Genomic DNA, 19620 nt, shown 5'->3' with positions numbered 1-19620 from the left:
TATGCAACCTAGATGTGTTTTTTTCTTGCTTATTTGATTTGTACACAGCACGTGGTAATAAATGACGCCTAGATGTGACACGGATTGGTATTTTATCAATCGAATCAAAACCAATTGAAAGATTTGCCAAAATGCTTCAATATTTAGTTTGTGTTAATGTAGGCAGCATTCGACTTTTCATTCAAGGAACATTAGAAGATGTTCAAACGTTCAACTTTTTCTGTTAAAAAAAAATTAAAAATTATGTTTTCTTCTAGAAATTGTTACTTCGGCCCAAATACACAACTGAAACGAATTTAGAAATGAAAATGGGAGCTTTTTATTTTAAATAATTCTGAAAAAAACCATCGTACTTTTTGCTTACATACCAATTCAAGTACGTACTTAACATGAAAAGTGTTTTTGTGTTACATGGCTGCATGAAAGAGACTATTGATCCGCTTCGTTTTTGAAAAGTGAGACTTTAGTTAGAACTGATATTCAACTGGACGCAAAATTTTTAAAAGAAATTTTTAGTTTACCCTTAAAGTGTTAAAAACAATATTCCCTTCTGTCAACTTACACGGTGGGGCAAGGGCAAACGTCGAACTTTTAAGAAATTCATTTTCAAAATGATTCAATATGTTGGAAAGACCAGAAGGGGTATTCCGAATGTTGAAAGTGCAGCGGATATTGAACAGCATTCGTTAAAAGTGGAGTAACCAACATAAATTTATATTGCAGGAATACTGCAGATCGATCAGTGAAACTTGATAGAACAAAAAACAGGAATTCGTATTAAATCCATTTTAAAGCCATTACTCTGACGCATCTGTAAATAAGATTTGCATTGACACTTGCCCCAATATACGAGACAAATGTAAACTCAGAAATTTGTTTTTGCCAATATTTTTGAATATTTGACTTTCAAAGAGAAAATAAAAAAAACGCTGAGAACTTATTTAGTGATGCAACTGGTATTTTTTTTAAATATTTATATGTCTACCGTAGTAAATTTATTTAAAAAAAAAGAAATTTGCACTGTATTTAAAACATAACAAATTTAATATCTTTTTCAATACCATGATAAGTGCTGTTTGGGTATCGAGCCGGTTAAATTTGCCTACCTTCTTCAAGCAGTGGGGGACAAAATTGAAAAAGATGGGAGAGCTCCCATGTAAATTTAAGATAAAGAGCTTTTCAAAGAAGGGACCATATTTAAAAAGGTTTTTTTGGGTACAGAGCACAAATTTCAGATCTTGAAAAAAGAGTTTAGAGATCAAGTTTCAGTAAATAATATATACCATCTTTGAATTGCAATTCAGAACTGCAGCTGCAGCTCTAAATTCAAAGTTGTTGGTTCTGAAGTATGATGAGGTTTGATTTAAAAAAATGCTCTCTAAAATCTAAATTTGAATAAATTTTTATAAATTACATTTATTTCCGGAAGGTGTAGCAAAGCACAACGGGTCAGCTAGTTTCATATAAAAATATGCGCATTGTTATTCAGAACAATGTTGTCGAAAACACCAGCATTCTATCTTAACTACCTTTGGCGTTATTAATTTAGTTCCGTTAGATTTATGTTCTGCATTGTAAATTCTGACGCACTTCCAAACATCGATCCAGACGCAACCGATGAAGACAAACCGAGTTTTCTGTAAAACTTCTCTTTCGCCCGAGTGCGAACGAATTTATCTGCACCGAGAACGCACTTCATCAGTTTGCTTGATTCTCTTGCCCACACACGGGTGGACGCTTGGTCGCTCTGGAGGTAACAGAGCATTTTTTGAAGATTCTCCGTTTGGGAAGAGCACAGCGAAAAAAATACACGCTCTTACTCTGAATGGGCAAATCTGAGGAGCGATGCCAAGCATGTTTGTAATTATGTAGACATAAAATCATTACAAATCTAAAAAAAACACAAAATGGTCGTGCCTACCGTGGAGCAGAGAATGCAGAGTCATCAGGAACAAAGAAAAAGAAGAAGCGTGGACCACCAGGACCATACACTCCGATAGGCATTGGGCATGTGGAAGCACCAGTTAAAAAGTGCTCCTTGTTAATAATGGAACCTATGAAACATCCAATAACGTCTGGAAATGAACTTCTTTGTACACAAAATTCTTGAAACAAGGATTAAATAATATCATCATCAAACAAGGGCTATCATCTGGACAACTTAAAGTAATTTAATATTCTGAAAACCTCTATAAAATGAAAATTTAAAAAAATATTAAAAATGTTGATTTTTATTATTGATTTCTGTGTACCATCGTTTCTAGTCATCGACCAAGCGCCTTTAATACTCGATCTTGAAAGTATGAAAGAACAAGTCATCACCTACTCCTTCTGAGCAATCTTAAAAAAATTGCAATCATTTTTGATAAGACAAACACAAGTATATATATGTATGTTTGACCCACTAGTGGCCGGTAGGTCTTTCGACCCGAGTCGGTACGGGAAGTCTCGATCGCACATTCAAATATTGTTCATACTTAACTCATCAACAATATTTGCAGCACAACCAAGTGGTCGGTTACCACTGGCTTGGGACAAGTTTGACTCATCTCACTCCCTTCCAACTGTTCGAAACAAATAAAGAATCCTGAAAAGATACCTAACAGTCTATTCATGATTCCAAATTTGCCGAGATACTCCGGCTGGCTTAAACCCACAATCCATTGTATTTCAGTTTTCCGCTCGTTTGATGCCTTGTCCTACCCCCTTCTTATCCCAAGAATAGAGTTAAGCTATTTTAAATATTTAATAAATTAAAAGTTATACATTTGTTCATCCATTTCCATCTTACTTTTCAACCAACTACACTTCGCTTACCTCGTTGTTCTCACCCCCAACTTTGACTTGATAATAATTAATAGAAACATTAAATATTAAACAGATTACGATTTTGATTACAAAAAAATATCGGAAGCTAGAAAAACGACACGATTAAAAAAAAGGAAGCATACAACAATTACCGATTAACCAATTTTCTGTAACCTGGACATGATTACACAAAATATTGATAAATTTTTCATTCAATGTACTTGCACAATTCCTATCAATCGATTGATTCTAAATTCTTAGAATACCTGGAAAAGTAAGGAAATCATTTTCCTGAAAGTATTTGGACTATTCACACATATCTTATCAAAATTATTTAAATTTCAATGCATATTTTTTGAAGCAACTTAAATGCCAATTTTATAACTGCTAGCTGACTGTCGTTCAGTAACGTGTTGATTTACTAACAATGACAGCAATCAATACAGTGACCACACTCACGCGCACGCAGCCCTCCCAAAAGAAATGGAAATGAAAACTGTTATTATTAAAAAAAAATGATGTGAAATTATGATAAGGGAAAACTCTAGTATGTTTTACTATGTATTTTGCATCGAAAATCTTAATGATCAAAGCAGTCGATAGCTGTTACGACGTAAATTTCAAAATTCTTCGGTCGTGGAAACCGAACTTCTGATCATCACTAATTGCACTACTTCAAAAAAAAATTGTAGTCTATTCTTTCTTTTGGAAATCTAGATTTTCCACTGGTACTGTGTAAAGTATGGCATTGGTATTTAAAATAATGAATAAGATAGACTCACAATATCGACCCGTAGAGAGGCTACTACAGAGAATATTAACGCAATCCACATATTCAAGCGTTAAAAATGTAAAAAAGCAAAGCAGCAAAAGCCATAGGAGATTGAAGGTATAGCAAAAAAAATCAGAAAGCACTCACCGGGATTTGCTGTTCTTGTGGTCTAATCCAGTTACCGTCCACCGAATTGTGACATCCATGTTTGGTGCACGTTCAGCTTTCCCTGCCAAAAAGTCACTCCAATATTATTTAATTCCACTTCATATATCATTTCCTATAAACACGAAAAGAAATTTTCCGTTTTCTTGCAAATTTCACTTTCACTTTCTCAAACCATTAGAACATATCTTTAAAAATTGCAGAGCAACAAAAAACAGAAAAATGCGTCCGCACCCGAGCAAGGCCTACTCAAAACTCAACTCAAATAGTTGATAAAATATATATACAAAATGATCAAAACTGATTAAACTGACAAAACCGTAGAAATTGATTAAATTGACGAAACTGGCAGAATGGCAAAAAAAATGGAAAATTAAAAAAAGTTTTCCACCACGTCCAATTCGTCAAAATTGTAAATATTTTCCAAATGGTCAAAATTATCAGACGAGCTTAGACGGGATTCTAAAGATGACTTGAATTAACCACAATTAGGCTGGGAATGTTTTCTTCTGGTTACTTTCGGAGTTTCCTCAAAAAATAAAAAAAAATTGCCCTAACAGTTTTTGGAATCGAAAGAATGACAATTTCCGCAATTTCACTCACTTGAATAATTGATATCGTGAATAATTTTGCCGAATAGAAATTCCTCAAATTTAAATGTTTGAATTTTACATCGATTAGAAGTTTTGGTGCCGTTACACAATGCTTGACATCAACGGCATTACGTTTAATTTTACCGTATTTTCTTTGTTAAATAATTAAAAATTATTTTTCGCGCATTTTTCGTACATGTTTTTAGATTTCGCATACTCAAACAAGTTTTTAAAACATCCCATAGGTAGATTTCGTTGAAGATTTAAGACAACTTTTATGAATCTAACTCCAAAGACTCCATGCGTTCCCGAGTTTTTATATGTTTATATGTATCACAAAATCGCGAAACCACAACTTATTGGTTTAGTGACATTTATCCAGTTTTTTATGCATTCATTATCTCATCTCAAATTATCAGTATTAGTAACATTTTATTCAATCACCATTGAGATTCTTTGAGAATAATTTTCTCATTAGAAATTCCTCGTAGTATGAAAATTTAACATTTTGATTAGCTTTTATAAAAAAACCAGGCATTATTTTAAACTAAATACAGGTTTAGCGGCGCAGTCTAGAAGGAAATTTTCGTAAGAAGCTCTTCTGAAATTCGCATCTTGCATAAAACACAATTTGCGGGCTGAGTAGGCCGAGGCCGAATGAAGAGGACACGTTGTTATCTGTCATCAAAAAATTGAAGCAAACTTCAAACTCCGAAAAATTGGTTGAGATTTTGTAATTTAACCAATCAAGCAACGGAAACAAAACTTTCGGATAAGAAAATGGCGAGCCGCGGACTGCTCTTCATCTTGGATTGGCGTTTTGTTTGGAAATCTTGGTGAGCCGGTTGCTTTATTTTACTATTCCTTGTTTGTCAGCGTTTTAGTTCTACTATACCAACCTGTATACACATCTCAGGTGGCGATGGAAATCCCGTGCTAAGTGTTATTAAAAGTTTTTTTTTTTGTAAACATTGAAACCATGGCAATTTGTGACGTCAGTTGCATTTCCAAACAAACAACCAACAGCGAATACTATAGAGAAAAAAATCATTGCCAACTGCTGTTTACGCTTCTCGCCTAGGATACATAAACATCCTGGCAAGTGACGTAGGCTTTGTTTACCTTTTTACTTCTTGAATAACGAGTTCTGTATTAGTGTACGTGTTTCTTCATCACCTTCTCTCCACCACATTGCTACTATACTGCCGCTCATAGCAAGTCCGTCCCATTTGCGTTTTTGTTGAAATGAGAAAAACGGCATTGAAAAATCGTAAAAAGTCCAACGGTAGTTCAGCACTTGTATTCGTTTTTAATCGAAGTAATCAACAGAATCTGTCACTGCAACGGCTAATGAAAGATTTTCTCTTAATAAGGATTATTTTTTTGTTTTGATTCTGGTGAAAATCATCTGCTGGTCCCTTATGGCTGTGGGAACGACATGCGATGATTTGTGCCTTATGGGACCGACTTGCGATCATTCGTTCAATGGGACAAAGGTTGAGGTTTTTTTCAATGTTCATCAGAACAAAGTACTGAAAACAAAGTTTTTTCTTGAAACTACAGGTAAAATTAAAGTGATTCCAGCGATAAAGTGCAAAATGATGAAAATGCAAATGGGACGGACTTGCTATGAGCGGCAGTATAGCCGTGTGAACTCAGGGCAGTTTATTTTACTAGAGATCAGATGAAAAAACGAATTTTTGAAATGCACAGTTAAACGCAGAGGTATTCTGAATAATAATTGAGTTTGATTGCTATGAGGCAAAGTTCAAAAATATGTTCAATAATTTATAAAACGGTTCTACCCTTAAGACATGTGAAAAATATTACTAAACTTATAGTATTGCTTTCAGTTTAAGAAATAAGTCATTTGAAAGCACTAAAAATGTATATCATGAAAAGGTGTTTTTATAATTCCATTATTCCAAATCCCTCGTTGAGTTTTTTTATATTTGAATAACTGTCGATTTTAGATAAATCTGAGCTTCCATTCCATAAGTTATGGAAATGGACAGGGATAACAGAAAGAGCTAAATGCAAGCAGTATAAAAAATATTGAAATAATGTTCGCTCAGTTTTTTTTTTTATGACTCTTAAACAGGAAAGGAATTTCCTCACGAAATATCTAGGAGCATAAACCAACATGGATCCTGATCTTTGAAATACCCTAACTAACACAATTCCTTCCTTGGATACTTAAATATGGATTCACAGACGTATAGAAGGTTTCCACAGTAAAGAGTGTATTAAAAAAATACATATTGTGAACCACCATTTTTCAAGACAGTCCCGGTTCACCCCATTTCACGGTACTTGTTCAGTTATTGTACAATCATTTGTAGTCATTGGAAACTTGGCTCAAGTCAAAGCTTTCTAATAACGCAACAAAATTGGTAGAATGCATGTCGTTTTGTCAAATAATGACCGATTTATTTGACGAAATGGCATGCATTTAAAATTGAGTGTTCCGATCGGGGTGACCGAACAAGTTGACGCCTGATTAACAGTGGGGGATGTCACCCTTAAAACTTCAGCCTTTTTTTGAAACCTAATATTTTTTTAAATGATATTTAAATCGAATTTCTTCGGTCGTCGGTCTTATCGGTCTTCGGATAAAATATTTGAGAAAAAGGTATTGAAAGAAATCGACCGAAAGAGATCAAAGTTATCCATGAAAAACTGGTTTTTCTAGTTCCTCCCGAACAAAATGTCTCAAAATCCCATACAAACTTCAAGCTCGTTGACGGACCCTTCTTGTGATCCAAACTGGCCCAAATTTGGCAATGGACTTTGGCTAGCCTAGGCACAATTCAGCCTGCAGCGCATAACTTTTTCAAAAGTCGGGCGAAGTAAACAACTGTATTCATTGTGTCAGAAGTCGCGGACGGCTCGAAAAGCATACTAAACCCACATGGCGCATGCCAAATCATTTCCTTTTACCGATTTTTTCGAAAAAAATTATGTCTCCGTCTCGTCAACTCCGTCCGTCTCCCGGAAGCATTTTGTAAACAAACCTGCTAAAAGTTTTATCGTCGATGATAACGCACACCGAATTTCTACACAACCTCTGTTTTTTTATATGTTTAAATAAGGCTATGATCATTTAGTATCCGGGCAGTTACAAACGTGTGTATTTTAGAAACTATTCATTTGATCGAAAAACTTTCTATGGAGGAAATGAAGGTGTTATTATGACATTTAATGTAAAAATATAAAAAAAAAAATATCAATGATTTCAAGAAATACTCTAACTTTTTCATAAAATCTCTTTTTTATCTTTGCACACTTGCAGTCATGTATTGATTCATTTTTTTTATCATAGAAGCAAAACCTTTGCAAAATCATGCTATTTTACACAAACTCACCTGGAAAAAGCAATTGGAATCTGGTTGGAACCTTTTCATGAGTAGGCATCTCGAAGAATTTGATCTCTTAGATCCGGTTTTAACATAATTTTTTTTTTGTCCATCAGAACACATCTGACATATTGCGTAAAAAACCGGATGCATAGATTGCAATCTTTGGAACTGATCATTATTAGTTATTTACTTGGTGTCTACTAGTCAGGTAACACTTTTTACCTGCCGGAAATGATTTTTTTGCATTACTTAAGGAGTCTGCATTCAGTTATCCCCAATAACTATAGACTTTTTACCATATTTAAGATCAAGGGTTCCACTACGAAGATTGGTTTGAGCTTCATGAGCATCCTAGGGTGGCTCCTTATACTTCTTAATCATTTGTTTCGAAAAAAAAAAAAAAAAAAAATAAACAGTTCATAAGCTTTCAAGTCAACAATGAAGAATTATTGAGGCGCAAAATGCATAAAAGGAGCAAGTTTGTGCTAAATTATTTTTACTATGTTTTTTTGCGTCGTAAATATCTCAAACACACGTTAACTTAAAAATCTATCAAAAATAGGCAAGATAGTCCTTTTTATAACCAACACAATGCTACTAAAGTTTTGCATGTTCGAGCTCTTTTAACGTAGATATCATCGAAATAAAGTGCCCGGATACTAAATGATCATAGCCTTATGTCCAATCTTTCCTTGGCATGAAAAGGCAGTTCTGAGAGAGGATCCCACTTGCTTTTACCACATCCCGAACTGAGGCACTTTTCTACTGACGTAAGCACGCATGACTTTCCGGTCCAAAGTTTTGTCCACCGGACCCTGTTTCCGCCCAGATTTTTTTGTTCGCGAAGTTGCTTTCCTCTCCATACTTTCGAATTGCATTTGGGATTGTTCCAATGCTTTTTTCATCCATTTTCGGCAACTGTCTCAGCGGAATGTCGGAACGGGGATCTGTTTCATGAACGACATTGTTGCGCTTTTCCGGGGAAATGCGTTTCATTTTCACGAAAATCATGAAAACTTGACCTCATGATACACAGATATTTAAGTTGAACTGTAAACAACAAAACACCATGGAATCTGTTGTTTAAACGTCATCCAGAATTAGCAGGGTTGTATCGAAATCGTGTTACGACACTCTATAAGCATGAGAACACAAACTCTGGGTGCAAACATTGCCCAGAATAATTGCACGTGTGCGCTCTAACTCTCTCGCGTTTTCCGTCTTCGATGGAAAAGAAAAACTATTTCGAAGCGCATGAAAAATCACACGGAAACGTGAAAGTTTTCGCCCGCCCGCCAGCCAGCCAGCCAACTCCAGTAACTCTTACGGGTAAGGATGGAGCTTTACCGCTTGGAGCTATTTCCAGAGGAAACATTTTTCCACCTTGTATGATGGTTTGTAATAAAATAATCTACTCCCGGCTGGCAGGGAAAAATCTACCGTGAAGCTTCGTTTGCCTTCATTGTAGCGTACCAAAGAACGCTCGCTGGTACCGTGCTTAAAAATCGATCAAATCTGAACGAGTATCTTGGGTATCGTCCTTGAGGCGAACGATAGCACCAGTACCGACATGTAAGCAAAGCTCAAATTAAAATGATCACTCGTTCGGAAAACTTAAATCTTTTCTGGTTTTGTTTCTCACTACCCCCCTTTTCAAGTGTCCTCAAGAAACTTAAAAGAGAAAAAAAAATACAGACAGTGGATGTTCTCGCTTTGGTTACAATCTGGCAGCATATGTAGTTGGAAGAAATTTTAATTCGTGAAAAGCAATTAAAAAAAGTTGTGAGAACACTAACATGTTGTCGGATTTCTTCCTCGTTAGTTGGCGTTCGAATTTGCGTGAATGAATTTATGAACTGTGATTCAGGATTTAACCAAATTTTCACTTATTTTGTAAATTTCTGTTTGTAGCATAAAAAAATCACAAGTTTCAAAAATGTCGAAAATGAGAGAGACTCTAAATAAAAAAAAAGACTCTATGGACAATAAAAGCAAAAATGATACATTGAACAAAATGACAAAAATGACAAAAATGACAAAAATGACAAAAATGACAAAAATGACAAAAATGACAAAAATGACAAAAATGACAAAAATGACAAAAATGACAAAAATGACAAAAATGACAAAAATGACAAAAATGACAAAAATGACAAAAATGACAAAAATGACAAAAATGACAAAAATGACAAAAATGACAAAAATGACAAAAATGACAAAAATGACAAAAATGACAAAAATGACAAAAATGACAAAAATGACAAAAATGACAAAAATGACAAAAATGACAAAAATGACAAAAATGACAAAAATGACAAAAATGACAAAAATGACAAAAATGACAAAAATGACAAAAATGACAAAAATGACAAAAATGACAAAAATGACAAAAATGACAAAAATGACAAAAATGACAAAAATGACAAAAATGACAAAAATGACAAAAATGACAAAAATGACAAAAATGACAAAAATGACAAAAATGACAAAAATGACAAAAATGACAAAAATGACAAAAATGACAAAAATGACAAAAATGACAAAAATGACAAAAATGACAAAAATGACAAAAATGACAAAAATGACAAAAATGACAAAAATGACAAAAATGACAAAAATGACAAAAATGACAAAAATGACAAAAATGACAAAAATGACAAAAATGACAAAAATGACAAAAATGACAAAAATGACAAAAATGACAAAAATGACAAAAATGACAAAAATGACAAAAATGACAAAAATGACAAAAATGACAAAAATGACAAAAATGACAAAAATGACAAAAATGACAAAAATGACAAAAATGAAAAAAATTACAAAAATGGCAAAAATGACAAAAATAAAAAAAATTACAAAAACTTCTGCTATTCTCACAGAATATCGAATTTCGAAGAACTCTCAAATGTGTATGGCATTTTTTTTTAAATTTTACATTTTCAAAATATTCTTCGTCTATCAGTTTCTGTGAAAAGCTTAGAATAGCAAAAGCATTATCCACCAACTGATCTTCAATTTTGCATCTCTTCTTTCCATTCCCAATAGACGTCTTCCCGCTAAAATTGCAACATGTTCGAATACCCCCCTACAAGTTCCGTGGTGAATCCGCCCTTCTCGAGTGTCAGTACGAGCTGGCCAACGGAAACAACAACGGCCACACCCAACAACACAGACCTCGACCCAGGTTCGATATTTTCCACGATGACGATTACTACAGCGATGGCAATGATGGAGATCCCTTGGGAACTGGGGGAGGGTTCAGTCCAGGAGGGGGAGGAGCCATCGGTGGAGCTGGACCTGGAGGAACAACTGGAAGCACTCGAACGGAGAAGCTGTACTCGGTCAAGTGGTACAAGGACAACGAGGAGTTCTACCGGTATGTTCCGTCGGCCAATCCGGCCATCAGGAGCTTCAAGGTAGACGGCATCCGGGTCGATCCGAATCATTCTGACAACAGCAAAGTGTTTCTCCGGCAGCTGTCGCTCAAATCGTCTGGCGTTTATCGGTGTGAGATATCAGCCGAGGCGCCTAACTTTGACTCCGTTCAGGGCGAAGGCCGGCTGGATGTTATATGTGAGTATTATGAATTTTATATTATCAGTTTTAACTCCGCCTTCTTGAAACTATTTTCAAATTTCGAATGATGTTTGAATAATAATCGGTTTTAATCATAGGGAAATAACCTTATATGACCAATCTTTCAGTTTATATTTGCCAAAATTGTCGAAATTGTCAAAATTGTCAAAATTGTTAAAATTGTCAAAATTGGCAAAATTGGCAAAATTGTCAAAATTGTCAAAATGGTCAAAATTGTCAAAATTGTCAAAATTGTCAACATTGTCAAAATTGTCAAAATTGTCAAAATTGTCAAAATTGTCAAAATTGTCAAAATTGTCAAAATTGTCAAAATTGTCAAAATTGTCAAAATTGTCAAAATTGTCAAAATTGTCAAAATTGTCAACATTGTCAAAATTGTCAAAATTGTCAAAATTGTCAAAATTGTCAAAATTGTCAAAATTGTCAAAATTGTCAAAATTGTCAAAATTGTCAAAATTGTCAAAATTGTCAAAATTGTCAAAATTTTCAAAATTGTCAAAATTGTCAAAATTGTCAAAATTGTCAAAATTGTCAAAATTGTCAAAATTGTCAAAATTGTCAAAATTGTCAAAATTGTCAAAATTGTCAAAATTGTCAAAATTGTCAAAATTGTCAAAATTGTCAAAATTGTCAAAATTGTCAAAATTGTCAAAATTGTCAAAATTGTCAAAATTGTCAAAATTGGCAAAATTGGCAAAATTGTCAAAATTGTCAAAATGGTCAAAATTGTCAAAATTGTCAAAATTGTCAACATTGTCAAAATTGTCAAAATTGTCAACATTGTCAAAATTGTCAAAATTGTCAAAATTGTCAAAATTGTCAAAATTGTCAAAATTGTCAAAATTGTCAAAATTGTCAAAATTGTCAAAATTGTCAAAATTGTCAAAATTGTCAAAATTGTCAAAATTGTCAAAATTGTCAAAATTGGCAAAATTGGCAAAATTGTCAAAATTGTCAAAATGGTCAAAATTGTCAAAATTGTCAAAATTGTCAACATTGTCAAAATTGTCAAAATTGTCAAAATTGTCAAAATTGTCAAAATTGTCAAAATTGTCAAAATTGTCAAAATTGTCAAAATTGTCAAAATTGTCAAAATTGTCAAAATTGTCAAAATTGTCAAAATTGTCAAAATTGTCAAAATTGTCAAAATTGTCAAAATTGTCAAAATTGTCAAAATTGTCAAAATTGTCAAAATTGTCAAAATTGTCAAAATTGTCAAAATTGTCAAAATTGTCAAAATTGTCAAAATTGTCAAAATTGTCAAAATTGTCAAAATTGTCAAAATTGTCAAAATTGTCAAAATTGTCAAAATTGTCAAAATTGTCAAAACTGTCAAAATTGTCAAAATTGTCAAAATTGTCAAAATTGTCAAAATTGTCAAAATTGTCAAAATTGTCAAAATTGTCAAAATTTTCAATATTGTAAAATTGTCAAAATTGTCAAAATTGTCAAAATTGTCAAAATTGTCAAAATTGTCAAAATTGTCAAAATTGTCAAAATTGTCAAAATTGTCAAAATTGTCAAAATTGTCAAAATTGTCAAAATTGTCAAAATTGTCAAAATTGTCAAAATTGTCAAAATTGTCAAAATTGTCAAAATTGTCAAAATTGTCAAAATTGTCAAAATTGTCAAAATTGTCAAAATTGTCAAAATTGTCAAAATTGTCAAAATTGTCAAAATTGTCAAAATTGTCAAAATTGTCAAAATTGTCAAAATTGTCAAAATTGTCAAAATTGTCAAAATTGTCAAAATTGTCAAAATTGTCAAAATTGTCAAAATTGTCAAAATTGTCAAAATTGTCAAAATTGTCAAAATTGTCAAAATTGTCAAAATTGTCAAAATTGTCAAAATTGTCAAAATTGTCAAAATTGTCAAAATTGTCAAAATTGTCAAAATTGTCAAAATTGTCAAAATTGTCAAAATTGTCAAAATTGTCAAAATTGTCAAAATTGTCACAATTGTAAAAATTGTCAAAATTGTCACAATTGTCAAAATTGTCAAAATTGTCAAAATTGTCAAAATTGTCAAAATTGTCAAAATTGTCAAAATTGTCAAAGTTGTCAAAATTGTCAAAATTGTCAAAATTGTCAAAATTGTCAAAATTGTCAAAATTGTCAAAATTGTCAAAATTGTCAAAATTGTCAAAATTGTCAAAATTGTCAAAATTGTCAAAATTGTCAAAATTGTCAAAATTGTCAAAATTGTCAAAATTGTCAATATTGTCAAAATTGTCAAAATTGTCAAAATTGTCAAAATTGTCAAAATTGTCAAAATTGTCAAAATTGTCAAAATTGTCAAAATTGTCAAAATTGTCAAAATTGTCAAAATTGTCAAAATTGTCAAAATTGTCAAAATTGTCAAAATTGTCAAAATTGTCAAAATTGTCAAAATTGTCAAAATTGTCAAAATTTCCAAAATTGTCAAAATTGTCAAAATTATCAAAATTGTCAAAATTGTCAAAATTGTCAAAATTGTCAAAATTGTCAAAATTGTCAAAATTGTCAAAATTGTCAAAATTGTCAAAATTGTCAAAATTGTCAAAATTGTCAAAATTGTCAAAATTGTCAAAATTGTCAAAATTGTCAAAATTGTCAAAATTGTCAAAATTGTCAAAATTGTCAAAATTTTCAAAATTGTCAAAATTGTCAAAATTGTCAAAATTGTCAAAATTGTCAAAATTGTCAAAATTGTCAAAATTGTCAAAATTGTCAAAATTGTCAAAATTGTCAAAATTGTCAAAATTGTCAAAATTGTCAAAATTGTCAAAATTGTAAAAATTATCAAAATTATCAAAATTGTCAAAATTGTCAAAATTGTCAAAATGGTCAAAATTGTCAAAATTGTCAAAATTGTCAACATTGTCAAAATTGTCAAAATTGTCAAAATTGTCAAAATTGTCAAAATTGTCAAAATTGTCAAAATTGTCAAAATTGTCAAAATTGTCAAAATTGTCAAAATTGTCAAAATTGTCAAAATTGTCAAAATTGTCAAAATTGTCAAAATTGTCAAAATTGTCAAAATTGTCAAAATTGTCAAAATTGTCAAAATTGTCAAAATTGTCAAAATTGTCAAAATTGTCAAAATTGTCAAAATTGTCAAAATTGTCAAAATTGTCAAAATTGTCAAAATTGTCAAAATTGTCAAAATTGTCAAAATTGTCAAAACTGTCAAAATTGTCAAAATTGTCAAAATTGTCAAAATTGTCAAAATTGTCAAAATTGTCAAAATTGTCAAAATTGTCAAAATTGTCAAAATTGTCAAAATTTTCAATATTGTAAAATTGTCAAAATTGTCAAAATTGTCAAAATTGTCAAAATTGTCAAAATTGTCAAAATTGTCAAAATTGTCAAAATTGTCAAAATTGTCAAAATTGTCAAAATTGTCAAAATTGTCAAAATTGTCAAAATTGTCAAAATTGTCAAAATTGTCAAAATTGTCAAAATTGTCAAAATTGTCAAAATTGTCAAAATTGTCAAAATTGTCAAAATTGTCAAAATTGTCAAAATTGTCAAAATTGTCAAAATTGTCAAAATTGTCAAAATTGTCAAAATTGTCAAAATTGTCAAAATTGTCAAAATTGTCAAAATTGTCAAAATTGTCAAAATTGTCAAAATTGTCAAAATTGTCAAAATTGTCAAAATTGTCAAAATTGTCAAAATTGTCAAAATTGTCAAAATTGTCAAAATTGTCAAAATTGTCAAAATTGTCAAAATTGTCAAAATTGTCAAAATTGTCAAAATTGTCAAAATTGTCAAAATTGTCAAAATTGTCAAAATTGTCAAAATTGTCAAAATTGTCAAAATTGTCAAAATTGTCAAAATTGTCACAATTGTCAAAATTGTCAAAATTGTCACAATTGTCAAAATTGTCAAAATTGTCAAAATTGTCAAAATTGTCAAAATTGTCAAAATTGTCAAAATTGTCAAAGTTGTCAAAATTGTCAAAATTGTCAAAATTGTCAAAATTGTCAAAATTGTCAAAATTGTCAAAATTGTCAAAATTGTCAAAATTGTCAAAATTGTCAAAATTGTCAAAATTGTCAAAATTGTCAAAATTGTCAAAATTGTCAAAATTGTCAATATTGTCAAAATTGTCAAAATTGTCAAAATTGTCAAAATTGTCAAAATTGTCAAAATTGTCAAAATTGTCAAAATTGTCAAAATTGTCAAAATTGTCAAAATTGTCAAAATTGTCAAAATTGTCAAAATTGTCAAAATTGTCAAAATTGTCAAAATTGTCAAAATTGTCAAAATTGTCAAAATTGTCAAAATTATCAAAATTGTCAAAATTGTCAAAATTGTCAAAATTGTCAAAATTGTCAAAATTGTCAAAATTGTCAAAATTGTCAAAATTGTCAAAATTGTCAAAATTGTCAAAATTGTCAAAATTGTCAAAATTGTCAAAATTGTCAAAATTGTCAAAATTGTCAAAATTGTCAAAATTGTCAAAATTGTCAAAATTGTCAAAATTGTCAAAATTGTCAAAATTGTCAAAATTGTCAAAATTGTCAAAATTGTCCAAATTGTCAAAATTGTCAAAATTGTCAAAATTGTCAAAATTGTCAAAATTGTCAAAATTGTCAAAATTGTCAAAATTGTAAAAATTATCAAAATTATCAAAATTGTCAAAATTGTCAAAATTGTCAAAATTGTCAAAATTGTCAAAATTGTCAAAATTGTCAAAATTGTCAAAATTGTCAAAATTGTCAAAATTGTCAAAATTGTCAAAATTGTCAAAATTGTCAAAATTGTCAAAATTGTCAAAATTGTCAAAATTGTCAAAATTTTCAAAATTGTCAAAATTGTCAAAATTGTCAAAATTGTCAAAATTGTCAAAATTGTCAAAATTGTCAAAATTGTCAAAATTGTCAAAATTGTCAAAATTGTCAAAATTGTCAAATTTTCAAGCTTGTCAAAATTGTCAAAAATGTAATAAATTTTGATGGTTCCTAGTGGCAGCCATTTAAGACCCCTTCTTTTCTCTTGTAATTTTTTTCCCAGACATCCCTAAGGATGGTCCACACATCAGTGGCGATCGAGATGCTCGCTCTTATCACATGGGCGAAACCCTAGAGCTAAACTGCACCTCCGGTCGATCCTATCCAGCCTCAACCCTGCAGTGGTTCATCAACGACGAACCGGTGACGGACTCGGAGCTCCTGATACCCTATCCTCGCTTCCAGAATCCCCACGGATTGATCACCAGTTTTCTTGGCCTAAATGTGATCGTCGGCCCTCATCACTACGAGCGTGGCATCATGCGGATAAAGTGTGTGGCCAGCCTTTCGCCGGTTCTTTGGCGCGAGGGAAAGGAAAGCATCCTGCAGTGGGAACAACCCACTTTCGACAATCGAGAGGCCATGCTGTTGGGTAAGTTTTATGAAATTTAAGACAAATAATTGTTTTGAATTAATTACCTCAAATTTGTTTACAGTTAAAAGTGGCGCTCAGAGTTGGAAAATTTCGATTAACCGATATCTGAAACTGGGATCGTTAACAATGTTTCTAATCCAAGTTTTGTTATGAAACTGAAACAATACTTTGGCAAGTCCTCCCGCAACTAAGTAAAATCACAAGCCTCCGATTGATGAATCTGACGTTAAGTTTGACAATTGTTTTCGAAGCGAATGACAAACGCGTGCAATGTTAAATTGGGTTTAACATTTCGGTGATACTAAACATATAGGCAATCGTGCATATCCCCCAATCCAAAAGCAAAGCAAACAGTATCAATTAGTTTTAAACACAATCATTTTGATGAATGAAAAGAGATAGGGTGGAAAAAAATAACGCAAATAAATTGTTGCTTACTGTAAAAAAACAAAGTAGGAAAAACTAAAAATGCGAAACTCTCCTTATTGAGGTAGGGAGTCATTATTACTCAAAGTAACCTGTCCCCCATTGAAAAAGAAAGTATGTTAAGAAGTAAGATAAATTAGAAATTTAAAGAGATATGTAAATAGTAGAACACAACAGAAAAATCTTAAGAAATAATTATATTAAAGTTTTTTAATAAAATGAGTGAGTGTTTTTGTCCAAGTGAGAAATACCTCCCTTCTACGAATTGAGGCTAAGTATAACTTAAGGCGTTTAATTCAATGGAAATCGAATACCGAATGTATGTTTTCGCGCTGATAAGAAAGTTAGCCTGTTGAACCCATTTATCTCTGGCTTCCATTCATTCGACTTTTTTTCTTTCTTATGCCGCATCCACATATGAGCCACAAAGCAAATAGCGACGATTCCGCTAACCTGAAACAGCCACTAATGGTAAGTATCAGTTAAATCTCATTCAGGAAAAAAAACGGAAACGAGGCTGGAGACAAGAAACTGACCTGGATGGCGGCTACAGTTCTATCTATAGGACGTGAAAGTGCTGGTCATTCGATATCGAGACCTTTTAGATTTGTTACCTTGCTTCCCCGTACTGCTGAAGGCCGGAAGTTATTTTTGTGCCTTCGTTCGTACTGGGAACAAAAAAGAAAATGGCGTGCATCGAAGTGATAATGCTTTGTTCTTACCGGGGCGGGGAAAACTGACAGTCGGTTTTCCCGGAGGCTTAACGGGTCCTTATCGGTGAATCGCCAGCCAACAATTGAGTGATATCTATAAAACAGATTGAGAACCGTGTGGTGACACAATTGCGGAATAAACTGAGCGATATTTCTTTCTGAAGAGTTCGATGAAATTAATATCTCTGTTGCTTGTATAGTAAAAAAAAAATTTATGTCCACAAAGATCTTTCTTAACTAGTTCAACTAAACTTCAATTAAATCCAATGTTTGTTAAAACAAAAAAATCAGATAAATGAACTCAATTTTTTCATTTGTTGTAAAATAAATATTTTTTTGACAATTTTTTAATAGAAATGATCATGAACGGTTTTTCAGAAGCATAGCATATAATTAAAAATCTGCAGATTTGTTTCGATGGAACAATAATGTTGCAATTATTCTCTTGACTTGTGTTGAACAATTAATGAGTTTTAAACAAATTAGCCAGGATATTGCTCGGGTTGATAATTTTGAAAGCACATAGTTTCGCTAGGATTCCACAGGGGACTGAGATAAACGGAGAATCATCGTCAATGATCAAACAAATTTTGCAGCCAATGATTGAATTTGTGGTAATTTGTTGCAATTTTTTAGAGAGAATTGGAAGGTTTAAGTTTAAATGTGCCAATTGTTGCAAATTGTTGCGATTTGTTAGATTTGTTAAGCAGTTGTGGAATTTTGATCATTTCCGTTCCAAATACAAAAAATTCTCTCTCCACTGCAATCCCTCGGGATTTCATATAAAATAGCTAGGGTTTTCTTGGCTCGGATACGTGCGGGAAAAATTCTGGCAACATCATTGAAAACGCTAAATTTGTTTAGAGAAAGCTTAAGTAAAATTAAATCTTTAAAAATAAGGCTGCCAGATTGCCCGGTTTTATCCGGGATGACCCGGATATTTAAAACAAAATTTGGAAACAGTGCTGCCCGGCTCGGTTGCCGGATTTCATTGAACAATGTCTGGATTTTTCCCGGATTTAATAACTTAATTTGTCAAATCAAACCAAAAAAAAATATGCGATGTTAATTTATTTTTTATATGCCCCAAAACGAAATGTTTTCAGAATGTTTTATTAAAATAATCTGTCGATGAATTTTGATTAAAAAAAAACATTTTTTTTCATTTTTTTTTTTAATTTAACTCGTTCGAGACCGATTGCACACCGTGTGTGCAATGGAATTTTTGTGCCTTTGTCAGAACAATCTTTCATTGTGAGTTTACTATTGCTCGGAAAAATAATATTCTCATACCAATGGAATCCGCAAATGTTAGGCAAAATGTATTAGGAAATGGTTTTGATGAAAATCAAACGACACAAAAGTTATCTAAGAGGAAAGCACTATGTATGAGAATGTCGTGAAAAGGCCTCCGTCTCGAATGGGTTAAAAAAACGAACACACATACATAAATAGGATCTTAGTAAAACTTCATGTTACTTTGAAGAGACCTAATTTTTCTTTATTCTTAATTCATCTTTCAAGGACACGAATGCCAGCATCTTACAAATGCTTAAACCACTAGCCCACAGATAGAGTACTATGTATGCCGTGACCGAGATTCGATCTCATGACCTCTGGCTTAGAGACTTGGGTAATTTCTGAGTTTTGACAAAATTTTCCCGGAAATGCTTGGATTTATGGTCGTCAATTTGGAAATGAAATAATTGGAGTTAGCCAGGATTTTATAGAAAATTGCCCGGATTTGTCTGGCTCGGATATGTGCTGAAAAAAATCTGGCAATATTGGAGTAGAAACAAAAAGAACAGCAGCTTT

General features: G+C 32.1%; 1 protein-coding gene across 2 annotated transcripts in view; it reads left to right on the top strand.

Annotated features, from left to right (window-relative positions):
• LOC129755943 (uncharacterized) overlaps nucleotides 1-17314 on the top strand; it is a 53468-nt gene extending 36154 nt beyond the window's left edge. For both annotated transcript variants that reach the window (XM_055752657.1, XM_055752659.1), the window contains exons 3-5: nucleotides 10743-11270; nucleotides 16295-16663; nucleotides 16728-17314. In XM_055752657.1, the coding sequence (XP_055608632.1) occupies nucleotides 10743-11270; nucleotides 16295-16663; nucleotides 16728-16819 (989 nt within the window). In that variant the 3' untranslated portion in view covers nucleotides 16820-17314. The remainder of the gene's footprint in view (nucleotides 1-10742; nucleotides 11271-16294; nucleotides 16664-16727) is intronic.
• Nucleotides 17315-19620: the final 2306 nt, after the last annotated feature.

The sequence above is a fragment of the Uranotaenia lowii genome, chromosome 3, assembly GCF_029784155.1.
Source record: "Uranotaenia lowii strain MFRU-FL chromosome 3, ASM2978415v1, whole genome shotgun sequence".
Lineage (NCBI taxonomy): Eukaryota > Metazoa > Arthropoda > Insecta > Diptera > Culicidae > Uranotaenia > Uranotaenia lowii.
This window is presented reverse-complemented; position numbering and strand designations above follow the sequence as displayed.